Consider the following 20,237-nt stretch of genomic DNA (forward strand, 5'->3'; position numbering starts at 1 on the left):
CCCTCTCATGGGACCCCCCTAAGAACGCAGGTTCTGTTTTATAGACTTGGTCTGCTTATGGAAACTGCCCTCTTGTACCAGCTCATTGACCAGTGGTCATGAACTCTCCCAAAAATCTTGAGATTTATTTAGGGGACAAAGGCTATTTAAAAACATACATTTTAATCAAAATGGAGATGCTGGAAATGTTTCATTTAGGATAGAAATAATAGCTGGGAAAGTTAAGAGTAACATTGGCAAATGAAATGGGAGAGAAAATAATTGGGTCAAAAACATTGGAAGTGGGTGATGGAATTGAAATTAGTGTGTCACTTGATCTTGTAGTTAAATATTCAAATTAATATTTACACAAATTAAACATTGAAGGTGCCTGCTTAAATAGCCATTCAGACAATGAAAAAAACTTGCATTTATGCAGTGCCCTTTTATGTTCCTGATGTCAGTGGTTCACAACTAGTGGATTACTTTTGAAGTGTCATCACTTTTTTTTCAAAGATGGCAGATGATTTGCATAACACAAGGCACCACAGACAGCAAATGAATGAATCACCAGTTAATTTGTTTGTGGTATTCAGAGATTTTTTAAAGACTTGCGGATGGGAAATAAATGCTGCCCTTGCCAGTGACGCCCATATCGTATGAATGAAAAGACTGTAATGCTCCATTATATAGTTTCTAGTTAGTGCTGGCCAGAATTGTATTCTGCCATGTATTTTGTAACCTTGTCAACTGTTATCGATGTAACCAAATAAACCGATCAAATTGCATACATAGAAAATAGGTGCAGGAGTAGGCCATTCGGCCCTTCTAGCCTGCACCGCCATTCAATGAGTTCATGGCTGAACATGCAACTTCAGTACCCCATTCCTGCTTTCTCACCAAACCCCTTGATTCCCCTAGTAGTAAGGACTTCATCTAACTCCTTTTTGAATATATTTAGTGAATTGGCCTCAACAACTTTCTGTGGTAGAGAATTCCACAGGTTCACCACTCTCTGGGTGAAGAAATTCCTCCTCCATCTCGGTCCTAAATGGCTTCCCCCTTATCCTTAGACTGTGTCCCCTGGTTCTGGACTTCCCCAACATTGGGAACATTCTTCCTGCATCTAACCTGTCTAACCCCGTCAGAATTTTAAATGTTTCTGAGGTCCCCTCTCATTCTTCTGAACTCCAGTGAATACAAGCCCAGTTGATCCAGTCTTTCTTGATAGGTCAGTCCCGCCATCCCGGGAATCAGTCTGGTGAACCTTCGCTGCACTCCCTCAATAGCAAGAATGTCCTTCCTCAGGTTAGGAGACCAAAACTGAACACAATACTCCAGGTGTGGCCTCACCAAGGCCCTGTACAATTGTAGCAACACCTCCCTGCCCCTGTACTCAAATCCCCTCGCTATGAAGGCCAACATGCCATTTGCTTTCTTAACCGCCTGATGTAGCATGACACCCAGGTCTCTTTGCACCTCCCCTTTTCCTAATCTGTCACCATTCAGATAATAGTCTGTCTCTGTTTTTACCACCAAAGTGGATAACCTCACATTTATCCACATTATACTTCATCTGCCATGCATTTGCCCACTCACCTAACCTATCCAAGTCACTCTGCAGCCTCATAGCATCCTCCTCGCAGCTCACACTGCCACCCAACTTAGTGTCATCCGCAAATTTGGACATACTACATTTAATCCCCTCGTCTAAATCATTAATGTACAGTGTAAACAGCTGGGGCCCCAGCACAGAACCTTGCGGTACCCCACTAGTCACTGCCTGCCATTCTGAAAAGTCCCCATTTACTCCTACTCTTTGCTTCCTGTCTGACAACCAGTTCTCAATCCATGTCAGCACACTACCCCCCAATCCCATGTGCTTTAACTTTGCACATTAATCTCTTGTGTGGGACCTTGTCGAAAGCCTTCTGAAAGTCCAAATATACCACATCAACTGGTTCTCCCTTGTCCACTCTACTGGAATTCTCTGCCACAGAAAGTTGTTGAGGCCAATTCACTAAATATATTCAAAAAGGAGTTAGATGAAGTCCTTACTACTAGGGGAATCAAGGGGTATGGTGAGAAAGCAGGAATGGGGTACTGAAGTTGCATGTTCAGCCATGAACTCATTGAATGGCCTACTCCTGCACCTATTTTCTATGTTACTATGTTTCTATGTCCTCCTCTGCTGAGTTCTAAATTTCTCCCAGCTTGCCTGTAGATGATAAATTAATCAATTTAACTAATTGCTAGCTGTCCATAATGGACTACTGCAGAGAACTGGTGAGGCAGGTGGATCTGATCATGGAATGCATTGCATTCATTTGTCATTCCTAAAAAACTTTTTGCTTCTGTTAAATTTGTTTTTTTAAACTCCTCCAGTGGCTTAGTTACCAGTTAGGCAAGGCATAGGACAACTGTTGGTCCTATGGAATCATAACCCTTCAAGAAAAGAGGGGAGAAAACTAGCAACAAATGGGTCGCTGCATCATGCACAGCTATTTTGTGCAGTCTCTGAGAATATTTTTGGCACTTTAAAAAAAAAACTGCAACTCCCTTTCACAATTTACTCCAGATTAATGAAAGCAGCATCAAAAAGTAATTTTTTTCAGTTCTTGCTGCGCATTTTATAATTGTTTAAGGAATTCAGTGTGGTATTTACACTCTGAGCTGCTGCATTACATTTATATTCGTGCAGAATTTGCGGTTGGAGGCTTCCCACGGGCAGATGCCTCCAAACTGAAAAATATCTACGAGCTTACCTGGTGGTCTGGGTTCGGAGACTTGAGGTCCTGGGCCTCTACCGAAGGCCTGCGTAGAGGCCCGCGTATCCCAGGGACGTTGGCACTTCGCACACGACCCTGGGATCACATGGGCCAGTCCAACCAATCAAAGTAGGGGTTTTCCCATTCATACTTTTGATGAGTTCCATATATACGGAATCACTATGAATGGGAATGCCCCAAAAATGCAAACATTTAAAATAAATTACAAAAACATCACATATTTAAAATGAATCAAAATGGAATTTAATTATTTAAAACATAATTTTTTGTAAAATAAATTTACATATTTTAAAGGGTCGAAAAATAAACGTAACTTATTTCACAGGTTTTAAATGTTTAAATTATTGAAATTTTTTTATTTTTCTGTTCTTTAAAAGTCTTGCGCTGATAAAGCAGGTCTTCTGCCTTATCAATCGTAAGAATTTCACGGGCACTCGCTGGGCAGAAGTTGGGCAAATATCCCAATTCTCCGCCTCTGGGGGCCCTTTTCTTCCAGATGCGTATTCCTCTTGACAGATCGCAAGTTCTGGGTTTAGGCGTATGCGAATTCGGGGCCATTATCAACAATGAAAACAAGATTTTAGATTTCAATCTATATTCCTAAATTCTAATTTTCCTATTGTACTTGACATCGAAGATGCATCTCTTGAAACAGAGAAAATAGTTGCTTTAGAATGGGTATTATACCCTGCAATATGGTGGATTAAATTTTAGTCATCTTAACTATTATTTAAGTCTTGGGGATTGCTTACATTTTCTGACCACTATGGGCTCAATTTCCTGCCCCATTCATGGTCACTTTTCCTCCCTTAAGCATCCTATGCAGCTGCATGTTAGGTTGCATTATGACTGAAGATTAACCGCACTTGAGTTATGTACCTGTAAAAGTAATGGATGTTTTCCCTGTTTTTTTTTTCTAGGTGGATCACCGTGAAAGATGGCTGATAAGAACAGGTAAGCCAAATTGATGCCGTTAACTTGGTTGCTTGTAATTATGCTACATGGAGTTCAATTTGGGAAAGATGAAAATAACAGCAATCACTATTCCCCAATGTGTTACTACAGAATTTGTAGCTTGATAATTGTGGATGATCGAATGTAGTTTATGTTGTGGGATTCAATAAATTAATTCAGATTACAGTATAAAATGATTTGGATTATAATCTCTTGCCATCTTTAGTAGCTGCAGAGGGTACTGTCCGGATCCATGTAACGTCAGATGATTTTGTTTAAATTTATTGTTCCTATACTCCCGTTTTACTGGTTGAGGGCAACAATTCGAGCCAACGCCTTACTGAAGCGTCACTTTCAGAAATGGGACAACACGCTGACCCACAATGTGACATCATGCGGATCTATATCTGTAATTTTCCCACACAGTGAGCACTTGATTTTAATCGTTTCAATGTGAGCACTCAACAAGTGAAAGCCTGGTACTCCCCAAGGGAGGAGGGGAAAAGAAAAGGACGTGCTTATTTGTACTGCAAAAATGGCCAACATGCTCCACCCTTGGTTTCTGATTGGTCCCCTTGGAGAATAAATCACACCCTGAAGTTTCACAGGAATGTGTAACTGGAACCACCCATCCCAAGGTCTCGCTGACTTTGCAAATTGTAACTCGATCCACTTTGCCTACTTGAAGTGACAGAGCTTCCCAGAAGACAGCAAGGGCCAGCCCAAGTGCCTCCCCCAGCCCAAGTGCCTTACCCCAGTCCAATTACCTTACCCCAATCCAAGTACCTTACCCCCTCTTCCCTCCTCCTCTTCCCTTCCCCCCCCACCGACCCAGCCACTCTCGGGGCCCAGGCCGGCTAAGGGTGGGGTGGAGGAGGAGGAGGAGGAGGAGAGAGTCGGGGTCTCTGGTCCTGCTTCTCAGCACCACGTGCAGGGAATGATTAGGGCCGGGAGTGGGGGCCGGAGCTTGATGGGACGGGGCTTGTCGCCTGTCTGTCAACAAAGTGTAGTACGGGCGGTGGGGAGGGGGTGGCGGCGGGGCTTGATAGACACTTGTCTGTCAAAAAAGTGCAGTACAAATAGTTGCATCGAAAAGAAAAAACAGTTGAACAAAATTTACGAAGGCATTTCTCACTTGTTGGAAGCTAAGGTAATCCTGCCTCTCAGTAGCATTCCCTTGCTGCCTTTTGCTGAAGGAAGAACAACAACACTGAACTGTAGCTCAGCTGGGTACTCTGAATGGGAGCCCAGAGGCACATGGAGCAGGGCTGGAGAGCAACTCGGAGGTGTGCTGCGAATTACACTTGGTGCACTGTACTACTAAAGACAGTGACACAATTGCTGAGATTTTATGACCTAAAACTAATCTCGTCTCCCCCCCCCCCCCCCCCCCATCTCACCCATGTTTTATTTTTTTTTAAACTGCTGCTTTGGTGCTGTGGTAAATACATTAACGTCTTAATTCCACCTTGTCGTGTTTGACTAGAGTTAGTGATGGAAAGGATTTGGTATTTATGATCTCACCTTTCCATAGAATTAATTATACGTTGTTAGTCTGACTAAATTGAAGGTGTTTTTACAAATGTAACAAAGAAATCAGTTCTTGAGATCCCATTTATAATTTTTTTTAAGAATTGAGTTTTGTTTTCAAGATGCCAGAATGGAGCAAGGATTAGTGTAATAATGGCCTGCCCCAAGGTGTGCTTGGTGTGTATGTGTGGAATCCACGACAAGTCCCTGACTGTAGCGGAACATCATACTGCATCACCTATTGTTTCTTTTCTGATTCTAGTGTGAACAGCAGAAATCCTTTCTGTAATGTCCAATTTTTAAAAAGCCGCATTCATTTGGATATATAACTAGATCCAACACTGACGTACCATTTTGGATATATAACTAGATCTAACACTCACATAATTTTATTTATTATGAGACACACACAGCTTTCACCTCCGTGCTAGGAAAAACATTTGTGGCCATCCATGCCTGCACCTACTCTGTCTCTGGCCACTCTGCCTTGATAAAATTAGTCATAGAATGGTTACAGCACAGAAGGAGGCCACTCGGCCTGTCGAGAACCCGTGCTGGCTCTCTGCAAGAGCACTTCAGCTAGTCTCTCTTCCCCGCCCTTTCCCTGTATCTCTGCAATTTTTTTTCAGGTACTTTTCCAATTCCCTTTTGAAAGTCCCGATTGAGTCTGCCTGCACCACCCTTTCAGGCAGTGCATTCCAGATCCTAACCACTTGCTACGTAATTTTTTTCCTCATGTTGCCTTTGGTTCTTTTGCCAATCACCTTGAATCCATGTCTTCTGGTTCTCAACCCATCCACCAATGGGAACAGTTTCTTTGGCTGGGTGGCTTTGCTGCACAGGAGGGCAGTGAAAAGAGTGGGAGAGCTATAGTGGTAGGGGATTCTATTGTAAGGGGAATAGATAAGCAATCGAGACTCCAGGATGGTATGTTGCCTCCCTGGTGCAAGGGTCAAGGATGTCTTGGAGCGGCTGCAGGGCATTTTGGAGGGGGAGGGTGAAAGGCCAGTTGTCGTGGTGCATATACGTACCAACGATATAGATAAAAAAATGGTATGAGGTCCTACAAACTGAATTTAGGGAGCTAGGAGTTAAATTAAAAAGTAGGACCTCGAAGGTAGTAATCTCAGGATAGTTTAGATGACTACATGGCTTCAATGATGCCAGAGGGAAGGATTCAAATTCCTGGGACATTGGAACTGGTTCTGGGGGAGGTTGGACCAGCACAAACCGGACGGTCTGCACCTGGGCAGGACTGGAACCAATGTCCTAGGGGGAGTGTTTGCTAGTGCTGTTGGGAAGGGTTTAAACTAATATGGCAGGGGGATGGGAATCTATGCAGGGAGACAGATGGAAGTAAAATGGGGGCAGAAGCAAAAGGTAGAAAGCTGATGAGGAAAGGTGGAGGGCAGAGAAATCAAAAATCAAAAAGGGCCATATTACAACATAATGCTAAAGGGGCAAAGAGTGTTTTTAAAAAAAAAAACAAGCCTGAAGGCTCTCTGCCTCAATGCGAGGAGTATTTGTAATAAGGCGGATTAATTAACTGCGCAGATAGCTGGTAACAGATATGATGTAATTGGGATTACAGAGACATGGCTCCAGGGTGACCAAGGCTGGGAACTCAACATCCAGGGGTATTTAATATTCAGGAAGGATAGACAAAGGAAAAGGAGGTGGGGTAGCATTGCTGGTTAAAGAGTAGATTAACGCAATAGTACAGAAAAACATTAGCTTGGATGATGTGGAATCTGTATGGGTAGAGCTGCAGAACACCAAAGGACAGAAAACGCCAGTGGGAGTTGTGTATAGACCACCAAACAGTGGTAGTGAGGTTGGGGATTGCATCAAACAGGAAATTAGGGATGCGTGCAAAAGAGGTACAGCAGTTATCATGGGTGACTTTAATCTGCATTTCGATTGGACGAACCAAACTGGTAGCAATACGGTGGAGGAGGATTTCCTGGAGTGTATAAGGGATGGTTTTCTAGACCAATATGTCGAGGAGCGAAGTAGAAAGCAGGCCATCCTAGACTGGGTGTTGTGTAATGAGAGAGGATTAATTAGCAGTATTGTTGTGCGAGGCCCCTTGGGGAAGAGTGACCATAATATGGTAGAATTCTTCATTAAGATGGAGAGTGATAGTTAATTCAGCGACTAGGATCCTGAACTTAAAGAAAGGTAATTTTGATGGTATGAGACGTGAATTGGCTAGGATAGATTGACGAATGATACTTAAAGGGTTGACGGTGGATAGGCAATGGCAAACATTTAAAGATCACATGGATGAACTTCAACAATTGTACATCCCTGTCTGGCGTAAAAATAAAACTGGGAAGGTGGCTCAACCGTGGCTAACAAGGGAATTTAGGGATAGTGTTAAATCCAAGGAAGAGGCATATAAAGTGGCCAGAAAAAGCAGCAAACCTGAGGACTGGGAGAAATTTAGAATTCAGCAGAGGAGGACTAAGGATTTAATTAGGAGGGGGGAAATCGAGTATGAGAGTAAGCTTGCAGGGAACATAGAAAAACTGACTGGAACAGCTTCTATAGATATGTGAAGAGAAAAAGATTAGTGAAGACAAATGTAGGTCCCTTGCAGTCAGAATCAGGTGAATTTATAATGGGGAACAAAGAAATGGCAGACCAATTAAACAAATACTTTGGTTCTGTCTTCACGAAGGAAGACACAAATAATTTTCCGGAAATACGAGGGGACCGAGGGTCTAGTGAGAAGGAGGAACTGCAGGAAATCCTTATTAGTCAGGAAATTGTGTTAGGGAAATTGATGTGATTGAAGGCAGACAAATCCCCAGGGTTTGATAGTTGCATCCCAGACTACTTAAGGAAGTGGCCCGAGAAATAGTGGATGCATTGATAATTTTCCAACATTCTATAGACTCTGGATCAGTTCCTATGGACTGGAGGGTAGCTAATAAAACCCCACTTTAAAAAAGGACGGAGAGAGAAAACAGGGAATTATAGACCAGTTAACCTGACATCGGTAGTGGGGAAAATGTTGGAATCAATTATTAAAGACGTAATAGCGCATTTGGAAAGCAGAGACAGGATCGGTCCAAGTCAGCATGGATTTATGAAAGGGAAATCATGCTTGACAAATCTCCAAGAATTTTTTGAGGATGTAACTAGTAGAGTGGACAAGGGAGAACCAGTGGATGTGGTGTATTTGGACTTTCAAAATGCTTTTGACAAGGTCCCACACAAGAGATTAGTGTGCAAAATTAAAGCACATGGTATTGGGGGTAATGTATTGACGTGGCTCAAGAACTAGTTGGCAGACAGGAAGCAAAGAGTTGGGATAAAGCAGGCAGTGAGGTACCGCGAGGTTCAGTGCTGGGACCCCAGCTCTTTATAATATACATTAATGATTTGGACGAAGGAATTGAATGTCATATCTCCAAGTTTGCAGATGACACTAAGCTGGGTGGCAGTGTGAGCTGTGAGGAGGATGCTAAGAGGCTGCAGGGTGACTTGGACTGGTTAGGCAAATGCATGGCAGGTGCAGTATAATGTGGATGAATGTGAGGTTATCCACTTTGGTGGCAAAAACATGGAGGCAAAATGTTATCTGAATGGTGACAGATTAGTAAAAGGGGAGGTGCAACGAGACCTTTGTGTCATGTACATCAGTCATTGAAAGTTGGCATGCAGATACAGCAGGCAGTGAAGGAAGTAAATGACATGTCGGCCTTCATAGCTAGGGGATTTGAGTATAGGAGCAGGGAGGTCTTACTCAGTTGTACAGGGCCTTGGTGCGGCCACACCTCGAATATTGTGTTCAGTTTTGGTCTCCTAATCTGAGGAAGGACATTCTTACTATTGAGGGAGTGCAGCAAAGGTTCACCAGACTGATTCCCAGGATGGCAGGACTGACATATGAAGAAAGACTGAATCGACTAGGCTTATATTCACTGGAATTTAGAAGAATGAAAGGGGATCTCATAGAAACATATAAAATTCTGACTGGATTGGACAGGTTAGATGCAGGAAGAATGTTCCCGATGTTGGGGAAGTCCAGAACCAGGGTTCACAGTCTAAGAATAAGGGGTAAGCCATTAAGGACCGAGATGAGGAGAAACTTCTTCACTCAGAGAATTGTGAACCTGTGGAATTCTCTACCACAAAGTTGTTGAGGCCAGTTCGTTAGATATATTCAAGAGTGTTAGGTGTGGCCCTTACGGCTAAAGGGATCAAGGGATCAAAGGGTATGGAGAGAAAGCAGGAATGGGGTACTGAGGTGAATGATCAGCCATGATCATATTGAATGGTGGTGCAGGCTTGAAGGGCCGAATGGCCTACTTCTGCACCTATTTTCTATGTTTCTATGTCTACGCCCCTCATGATTTTGAACATCTCTATCAAATCTCCTCTCAACCTTCTATGCTCTAAGGAGAACAACCCCAGCTTCTCCAGTCTATCCATATAACTGAAGTGTCTCATCCCTGGAACCATTCTGGTAAATCTCTTCTGCACCCTCTCGAAGGCCTTCACATCCTTCCTAAAGTGCGGTGCCCAGAATTGGATGCAATTCTACCGTTGATGCCGAACTAGTGTTTTATAAATGGTTCATAACTTCCCCTCTTGTATTCTCTGCTTCTATTTATGAAGCCCAATATCCCGTATGTTTTTTAATCGCTTTCTCTACGTGCCACCTTCAGCAATTTGTGCACATATACCCCAGGTCACTGTTCATGCACCCCCTTTAAGATTGTACCCGTTAGTTTATATTGCCTCTCCTCGTTCTTCCTACCAGGTCTATCACTTGACAGGCTGGTGAAATGGGCAGACATGTGGCAGATGAAATTTAATGCAGAAAAGTGCAAAGTGATGCATTTTGATAGTTTATATTGCCTCTCCTTTTTCTTTCTAACGTCGAAGGTTTATAGGATTTGGTCAGTTCCTAGGTCACAGTGGAAACACGGGAGTGAATTGGTGCGCAGAAAAGGTAGAAATGCAACAAGGGAGCAGTGTGACAGGAAGAAGTGGCAAGGAGAGAAATCCCACCGGGCAAGAGAAGTGGGGAGGTGACTAGGGCACCAGTTTGAGATGTGGCATGAGTGAACATTGGGGGAAAGGCCGATATTTTTAAAAATGTTTTAAGGTATGTGTAACTTCGAGAATAGTGTCAGCTAACCTGGAGTTCAAGTAAGAGGACTTTGTCACATAATAACTAAGTTTAGGCAGGATGGCATAATGTTAAAGTAAGGAAATGTTACACTTGCAGGATATGCATGCTGTACTGAAGACTTTTAGCATTGATGTTCCCTGTGCGCTGACTGGAAATCATGCCTGTAGATTTTGTGATGCACCTCAGCTGGAGCCAACTCCACCCTATCATGCTGGTCTCAAGTAATTTACGACGGGAGGCTGCGATAATGGTGGTGCTACTGATGAATTTCTTCAAAACCAAGGCAATGGTTTCTAGTCACTTGTAGTGAAGCACTGGACAGATGTACAGATACTTTACCGGTTGGGAGTCTAGCCTACCAGCCACGGCTGGCTTATCTGGTTAATTAACGCTCAGAAATTCCTCCTGGTATGTTTGCTCATTGCCATTATAACACTGCTTAAACATGCAAGACAGAGTGTTCAAGAAATCAAGAATGATGAGGATGGGGAGATAGAAACATTGTTTTTAGATGCTGTGTTTAAACAGTTTTGAAATGAGGCATTAAGTATAATTTTATACCCCAAATGTACTCCCAGTATTTAGACCAAGCTGGTATGTGACTGATTTTGAAGAGCAGTTTAACAGGGGTATTGTGTTGGAATGCATTTCATGGACCACTGCTCGTGCTCTCTGCAGAAACTGCTTGCTCATGATAAAATATAGACCTGGTTAAATCCACTTCCTGTTGTATTTGATAGCTCTCCTGCACTACTGCTGATCTATAGCCCATCTGACCATACTGTTATGTGTTTCAGTAAAGGGGATGATGCTTCTGTAGAACCTTTGGGGATGGAAAAACAGCCAGCTGAAATCAAAGGAAAAGGTACAGTTCTTGTCATTGGGCTGGAGTATTTAAATGTTAACTGGTTTTAAAAATAGTTTAACGTGGAACTTTTTAAAATGAAATTAAAGATTGTAAAAGTGAAAAAAATTTTTTGTTCCCTTTTATAGTTTAGCCTGGCTCTTCTGTGTACATCTGGTTTGCACTATTCGTAACCTCCTGTCAGTCCTCAGACTTGGGGTTCCATTCTAGTGCCAAATTAAACCCTGACTGTCTGCAGAGTCTCCCTTGCACCATTGGGAGAAGCAAACTAGTTTGGAACATTACATAACCAGTTTTGGTTTTGGAAAAATTAATATCTTTTTGGACACAAAATTTAGACTTAAGTTGTTTATGAATGTTTAATGTTTTTAGACTGCACAATGAGTTCTTGCATCAGTAAAAGAGTAACAATTACACTTTATTTGAGCTGTGTGTTTGCCTTAAATCTTTTAACGTTTGAGTATTTATGATGGGGAAAGATTGAGTAAGTGGGTTCTGCATTGAATATAGTCTTGGCTTCTGACTGCTGATATGTGATGCGAAGCAAATAACATTTCAGTTCACTAACCATTTGTCTGAAATATTGTCTCAAAACGAGCTGCCACTACACCACCAACGATGGTCTCTTTTCCTTAATTGTTTGACCTATTAGTTTAGGTGAGACTGCTACATGTGTAGCAACATGTTGGTGAATTTTGTGTTGTGGGTTTGTTTCCTCTGGTTATTGAATTGAGACTGTCCAAACTGATTCTCTGTTGCTTCACCTGCAGAAGGTTCTTTTAACCTCACTGATCAGATTTTATGACAGATTAGAGTGAATAGTTAGTATTTTAGCAGCATGACTCATTATTCTGTTTGTATATGGAATGCTGTTTCCATGAGACTTGTGCATTTTTACCTTCTGGAGGCGTGATCCCTGTACACAGTTATACTCCTTTTCCTGTTTTCTCTTGCTTTACTATCCATTTTTGAAGGCACTGATAGTGGCAGCTCTGCTGTGAGTTGACTAAATAGCCTGCTATTTGTGCGCCCTTGGGTGATGAGTGCCGGCAAGCTGTTTGACTGTGGAGGGCATCGCAGCTCAGCCCGATCACGCCCATGCACACACTTTCCAACAGAGGTCACCAGGGAATAGTGATGAGCACGAACAAAATTTGTGCGCAAAACCATTTCCTCACCCCCCCCCACCCCCCATCACCCCCCTGTTCCTGGGGAAAATTGTACTTCCCAGTGGGATTAGGGTAGGTAGCTCGGCTAAAACTAGGACTTCATACTTTCTGGTTTGAACGCCTTGATCTTATTGCTGTCCCGTTAACATCTTAATTTCATGCAGTCCATTGAGGGAGCAGATTACCTTTTTAAAAAAAAAACAGAAGTTGGTGGTTATTAGCCTTTTCATGCATGTACACAGTAAAAGATAGTGTGGATGTGTAGTGTTATTTTACTAGGTCCGGGAATGTTTGATGGAAGGTATTCACTGGAGTAAGCTCTGTCTTCAGGTTGGGCAACAGCAAGGAATGCTGCTGCAGATGCCCTAGTAGGAGTTGAGGTTGTTTGAGTTGTTAAAGCAGTCACTAACAAATTCTCATACAGCTGCAGTCTGCACTAATTCTGCCTTTTGTACAGAGTAAAAACAGAAAATGGGCAACTACATAAAGAGCCCTACCTGAACTGTTAATTTACCTTAATTTCTTATGCCTGTAAGCATTTCCAGCATTTTCTGTCGCAAGTTTTCCTGCATTTGTGTTTTTTCTTTTAATTGCAAACACACAAAATATTTTTTAAATCCTTACTAATTCACTCTTAAACTCCAACCTCCCCTGGGCTGTACCTGTTGCAACACTTGCTGCTGTTGAACTGCTCCCCTGGCTCTGTGTTTGAGACCTCATTCCCACTAAATCGCTCGCTGTTTTCCACCCCTGCCTTTCCTGTGGTACAATCCTAATTTTTGACTTCCTGAAATCAAAACTTGATGCACAGCAAATGTAGTGAATCATTGCTAGATTTGACTGGACTATTACCATGCTTGCTCTGATCAGCCAACACTGCTACTGCAGCATCATTCTGGAAGGCAAGGACTATCAAAGTCCCTTCTCCATGACGAAGGAGGAGATTCTAGAGCGTGAGGTATAGGTTTCAGAAGGCACGGATAGTCTCTAGTGGTGGGACAAGAGGGGCGGGGGGAGAATGGGGAGATGCAGAAGAACTGAGTGAGGAGGAGGCAGCTTGTCGGGCTGGATGAGGTTACAGAGAAGGGTCATGAAGGGATTTAAATTTAAGGATGAGACTTTTTAAATTGGGGGAGGGGGGACACCGGGAGCCAATGTATGTTGGCATGGGTGAATGGGACTTAGTACAGGTTGGGATATGAGTAGCAGAATTTTGGAGGAGCTGAAATTTTCAGAGGGTAGAGGATAGGAGGATGGTCAGGAGAGCATTGGAATAATGCCAAAGATATGGATAAGGATTTCATCAGCAGTTGGGTCAGTCCAGGACAAAGACGATTCATATTATGAAAGCACTGTCTGAAGCTATTTTGACCTCTTGATCTATAACGAGTACTAATGAATAATTTGTGGGCATGAGTTTGATCCACTTGAACTCAAATCACATCTTTCCAGAACAGATGCATTCCAATTAACACAATGTTAATTCAGAATTGCTCAATTCAAATGATATGATTCACATTTTTAAGCACATAAATTCCCTTTTTTATTTGCATTGCTTAATTCATTCCTTTTAATGCAAAGAACAACTTTGAATTGTCAGGTATAGGAAAGAAAGACTTGGATTTATATAGCGCCTTTCATGACCACCGGACGTCTCAATGCGCTTTACAGCCAATTAAGTACTTTTTGGAGTGTAATGTGATGTGAGAAACGTGGCAGCCAATTTGCGCACAAGCAAACTCGAACAGCAATGTGATCATTACCAGATAATCTTTTTTTTAATGATGTTGATTGAGGGATAAATATTGGCCAGGACTCCGGGGATAACTCCCCTGCTCTTCTTCAAAATAGTGCCATGGGATCTTTTACGTCCACCTGAGAGCAGACTTGGCTTAACTTCTCATCTGAAAGACAGAAGTACCTCTTATGACGTCATTAACACTGACTCCCACCATATCATGTCGAGTACCTCCTCAATGCGCTACAAAGTTGTCTTCCATGCTGAAACATGCAAGACCTTAGTTCGGCCTCATCTAGGATACTTGTCCAGTTTAGGTCCTATCAGATGGTTGATACAAAGACCCTAGAAAGTTTGAGGGTCACTGATACCTAGCTTAAAAGGCCTTAGTTTCCACAATTGGCTCAGAGCAGCATCTTTTTACTCCAGAGAATGTATACTTTGGGAATATTTGAGAGCTTGAAAATAATTACGGGACCAGACTATGTCCATATAGATAGACTATTTGCATTGAATAGGTTGGGGAGAACCAAGGGACATGAGTTTATGCTACATAAGGATAGAACTAGATTAGATGTTGGGTTTTCTTTTTCATTGTCCTGGACCTTTGGCACAGATTTGCTGCAAGCATTCAGGAGCGAATTGGGCAGGTTTTTATAGTGTGCGAAAGATAGGTGAGGTATTTGGTGATGTGCCTCATGGTCATAGTGATCTCCTGGAAATCATTTTGATCGCCTTTTTGGGGTTGGGGAAGAATATACCAGATTTTCTTTCCTTTCTAAATTGACCTAGGGTTTAATAAAAAAATATATATAATTTGCTCCTTGTTGCAGGAGATAATGGCCCCTATCGGCGGGCAGCAATTTTTCTGGCATTGAAGGTCATTTAAAAGTTTCCCCAGTGTTTGGGCTCCGGCGCTGACTACCAGCACCAGAATTTTTGGCACCATATATTCTGGTGTATGGTAAAAAGCTGTTTATGTGCTGTTTCTGGCCATTAAGGTCACTTTCCCCAACAATGTTTTTTTTAAACTGCACAAAGACACTTGAACACCATTTGAAATATTCATACCTACACTTAAAGAAATCTGCGCTGGCCTGCTCCTAGCCCTGGCCGAAGGTCCTCCATGGTTTTTTCTATCAACTAACTGCAGTTTAAAAATAATTTGGCTGAAATAAAACTTGCTTTTAAGGCTCCTCCTTGGTTGAGAAAAGTGCAGGCAAGCAAATTAAACGCACACCTTCCCCACTCGCCTTTTCTATCGAAGTTCCAACTGGATACAAATTTCCAAAGATACTCCAAAAATGCAGAGTAGCCTTCTAACAAATGGCAGGCAAAATCACCACATCACCAGGAGGCATCCTTTCATCAGCAGACTAACTCTTCCACGCAGCCAACTTGACCCGCTGCTATCCCTGGCCAAAGGTCCTCCACACAAGGCAGTGCAACACACTCCAGACATGTAGGAAAGGATCCATGAATTACAATAAAGGCGGGACATTTAATTTTCTTTTTAAATAATCCCCCTTAAATTTTCAATGTTTTAATAGTGTTGCAATGCTTAGGTGGACCTGAATAAATAATATATTTGAAGGAATATTTAACTAGTGTAAAAATGTTTTTATCCACCAGAACCTCATTAGAATGTTTCGTACCTTGTATTGAAGCCTACCTCCACTCTTGCCTTAGCCCATCTGCTGAAACCCTAATGTGTCCTGACTCAACTATTGCAATAATGTTCCAGCTGGGCTTGCATCCTCCACCTTTCTTAAACTTTAGCTCATCCAAAACTCTGCTGCATATAGTCCCGCTGACCCATCACTCCTGTACACACTGACCTACATTGGCTCCTGGTCCACCAACGCCTCCAATTTAAAATTCTCAGCCCTATGTTTAAATTCCTTTATGGCCTTTGCCGCCCTAACATTCTAACCTCCTCCACCCTAAAGTTCCCACCAACACTCTACATTCTTTTTCTCCCCTTGCCCCACCATTGGCAGCCGTACCTTCAACCGTTTTGGCCCCACATTTAAACCTCTCTGCCTCCTTCTCCTTTTAAGACCCTTCCAAACCCATCTCTTTAACTCTGAATTTGCTCACCCCTCCTAATAGCTTCTTTCTTGGCCTAATGTTTTTTTTGGTCTGATTACACTTGTGTGAAGCACCTCGAGACATTTTTCAATGTTAAAGGTGTAATATGAAAGCTGGTTGCTGTTGTTCCTCCAGTGACAATAGGCAAAAGTACTGCATGATATGCTCCTTAACAATAGGAAGTGCCTAATGACAACTTGATTCCCAATCAGATGTTCTTCCCGATTTCAACATGTCAACGGATTCAACATGTCAGTCAAATGGCCTCATTCCTTGTAACCTATAAGTTTAAATGAAACGGACAGGTTCCAGTACTAAGGTGTTCATGGATCTAGACTTGTTGTTCAGGGTCACTGATACATGCACCATGGTCCTGCGTTGCTTGTATCAGTGACCCAGAACAAGTCAGGATCCATGAACACCATGTACTGGAACCTGCCCCTGTATCATTTAAACTTATAGGTTACAAGAAATGAGGCCATTTGACATGCTGAGTCCGTGACATACAAAAATATTTTATAATGCTGGATTAAAAAAATAATGTACAGAAGTCCGGTTAAAAGTCCCAAATAAATGTTTGTTAAACATTTGTACAGCACAATTGTACTTGGCTTAACATAACTTGTCTTTTAACTTTAATAACTTTAAAAACTTTAATAAATTTTGTGTCAAACTTTTAAATGAATAACCAAACAAACAAACCGACAAGCCAACTCTCCTCCTTAGCGCTGTGTGCCACTCCTGCCCCAGTTGATGGCGCTACCCCTGCACATGCCCGTTGTTGCAGACTTCTGCTTCCTCGCTCCCAAATAGAATGTTTTTTTTCCCCGACTGGTGTTTCTAGTTGTTGGGTTACGACAGGGGCAGAGCTAGCATGTGTCAATGTGGAAGGCCCGGGTAATCATCCTCAGCCTGCGGATCAACCCCTGACTTTGATCTGGGGGTTAGAACGTTCCTGGCAGCAATGACCGCCTGGGTGTGCCCCCTTATTGCTGCTACTACCTCGGCCATCTGTCCCGAAAGTCTTGCCACCTCTAATGACAGTCCCACAATTTCTCCCCTCACCTCATCCCATTCCTCCAGCCAGTGTTGCAATTGTAACTGTATTCACTGAGGCATATGAAAGCATGGGCCTTACGCTTAACATCCGTAAGACAAAGGTCCTCCACCAGCCTGTCCCCGCCGCACAGCACTACCCTCCAATCATTTAAGATTCACGGCATGGCCCTCGACAACGTGGATCATTTCCCATGTCTCGGGAGCCTCTTATCAACAAAGGCAGACATTGATGTGGAGATTCAACATTGATGTGGAGATTCAACATCGCTGCCAGTGCAGCCTTCGGCCGTCTGAGGAAAAGAGTGTTTGAAGACCAGGCCCTCAAATCTACCACCAAGCTCATGGTCTACAGGGTTGTAGTAATACCCGCCCTCCTGTATAGATCTGAGGCATGGACGATGTACAGAAGGCACCTCAAGTCACTGGAGATATATCACTAACATTGTCTCCAAGATCCTGCAAATCCCCTGGGAGGACAGGCGCACCAACATCAGTGTCCTCATCCAGGCTAACATCCCCAGTATTGAAGCACTGACTACACTCGATCAGCTTCGCTGGGCAGGCCACATAGTTCGCATGCCAGATACGAGACTCCCTAGGCAAATGCTTTATGCGGAGCTCCTTCATGGTAAACGAGCCAAAGATGGGCAGCGGAAACGTTACAAGGACACCCTCCAAGCCTCCCTGGTAAAGTGCGACATCACCACTGACACCTGGGAGACCCTGGCCGAAGACTGCCCGAGGTGGAGAAAGTCCATCCGGGAGGGCGTTGAGCCCTTCGATTCTCAACGCAAAGAGCATGAAGAGGTCAAGCGCAGGCAGCGGAAGGAGCATGCGGCAAACCTGCCCCACCCACCTCTTCCCTCGAAGAATGTCTGTCCCACCTGTAACGGGGTCTGTGGCTCTCGTATCGCACTGTTCAGCCATCAAAAAACTCACTTCAGGCGTGGAAGCAAGTCTTCCTCGATTCCGAGGGACTGCCTATGATGATGATATGTTGCAACTTCATCTCAGTCCTGCTAATTCTACCCTCACCCCACCGAAGGTTTCCAGGAGCAATCTTGATTATTGGATATTCTCCCCATTCATCCTCAGAAGATGTGCTATGTTCTCTGCATCCTGTGTTTCTGCATCAGCTCTTCCTTCCACCCTCCTCTGACGTCTCGCAGGCGTGGCTTGTTGCGACACACTGGGACCCGCAGCCTCAGACGGCACACCTAGAAATGTCCCGTCGGTTGATTCGCTAAGGCAAGGACTTGGAATCCTCGAGAGGTTCACCATCTCCAAATCCAGTGTAACTATCTCGTTGTCAAAGTCTTCATACTGCCCTTCATTCTCCTGATGTAGAATATCTGGAATGACGATTTCCTGAACATGCTCCTCTTCTACTTCAGGTGCACCTTCTGTCTCCTCCTGATATACAACATCTGCAAAACATAACACGGATGCTTGTTTAGCAGCATTGAGGAAGGAGGAGCGTAGGCAGCACACGCAGTACGTAACATCTAGCCAACCCAGACTGTGCAATTTGCAGGGCTTACCCTCTCTTGGGTAACTGGGCCCAGCTTCCGCATTGATGGTTGGTTTCCTTTAAGATTTAATCATTGGCGCTATCCTCTGCTCCACGGCTGCTAGTTGCAGCTTACGTGCCGGACCCCCTCCAGTTTGTGACCATTCTCGGTTGATCTGTGACACCATCTTCTGCAAAGATGAAAATGGAACTTTTTAAAGAGAGGGTCCTTCTGAGCCCATGCACCCATACACCCCATACACCACATTTACAGATGTTATTGCGGTATATAAATATAAATATAATTAAAAAGGTAAATAAATTAAAATTATTACTTCGTCACTACTTGTCCGAGGTCCTGCCACTTTTTGAGCTGTGCACCGCTTCTCTGGGTAATGGACATTGCATTAACATAGAAACATAGAAAATAGGTGCAGGAGTAGGCCATTCGGCCCCTCGAGCCTGCACCGCCATTCAATAAGATCATGGCTGATCATTCCCTCAGTACCCCTTTCCTGCTTTCTCTCCATATCCCTTTATCACTTTAGCCGTAAGGGCCATATCTAACTCCCTCTTGAATATATCCAATGAACTGGCATCAACGACTCTGCGGTAGGGAATTCCATAGGTTAACAACTCTTGAGTGAAGAAGTTTCTCCTTATCTCAGTTCTAAATGGCCTACCCCTTATCCTAAGACTGTGTCCCCTGGTTCTGGACTTCCCCATCATCGGGAACATTCTTCCCGCATCTAACCTGTCCAGTCCTGTCAGAATCTTGTAAGTTTCTATGAGATCCCCTCTCATCCTTCTAAACTCCAGTGTATGAAGGCCCAGTTGATCCAGTCTCTCCTCATATGTCAGTCCTGCCATCCTGGGAATCAGTTTGGTGAACCTTCGCTGCACTCCCTCAATAGCAAGAATGTCCTTCCTCAGATTAGGAGACCAAAACTGAACACAATATTCCAGGTGAGGCCTCACCAAGGCCCTGTACAACTGCAGTAAGACCTCCCTGCTCCTATACTCAAATCCCCCAGCTATGAAGGCCAACATACCATTTACCGCTTGCTGTACCTGCATGCCAACTTTCAATGACTGATGTACCATGACACCTTGTTGCATCTCCCACTTTCCTAATGTGCCGCCATTCAGATAATCTGCCTTCATGTTTTTGCCCCCAAAATGGATAACTTCACATTTATCCACATTATACTGCATCTGCCCACTCACCTAACCTGTCCAAGTCACCTGCAGCCTTTTCGTGTCCTCACAGCTCTCACCGCCACCCAGTTTAGTGTCATCTCCAAACTTGGAGATATTACACTCAATTCCTTCATCTAAATCATGAATGATATATTGTTAAGAGCTGGGGTCCCAGCACTGAACCTCGCGGTACCCCACTAGTCA

At 43.4% G+C, this 20,237-nt stretch overlaps 1 protein-coding gene across 5 annotated transcripts in view; it reads left to right on the forward strand.

The window, feature by feature from the left end:
• Nucleotides 1–20,237, forward strand: part of nap1l4b (nucleosome assembly protein 1-like 4b) — a 136,533-nt gene that overhangs the window by 25,240 nt on the left and 91,056 nt on the right. For all 5 annotated transcript variants that reach the window (XM_070899753.1, XM_070899757.1, XM_070899756.1 and 2 more), the window contains exons 2-3: nucleotides 3,689–3,722; nucleotides 11,199–11,266. In XM_070899753.1, coding sequence (XP_070755854.1) covers nucleotides 3,706–3,722; nucleotides 11,199–11,266 — 85 coding nt within the window. In that variant the 5' untranslated portion in view covers nucleotides 3,689–3,705. The remainder of the gene's footprint in view (nucleotides 1–3,688; nucleotides 3,723–11,198; nucleotides 11,267–20,237) is intronic.

Source organism: Pristiophorus japonicus, chromosome 14 (assembly GCF_044704955.1).
Source record: "Pristiophorus japonicus isolate sPriJap1 chromosome 14, sPriJap1.hap1, whole genome shotgun sequence".
NCBI classification, from domain to species: domain Eukaryota; kingdom Metazoa; phylum Chordata; class Chondrichthyes; family Pristiophoridae; genus Pristiophorus; species Pristiophorus japonicus.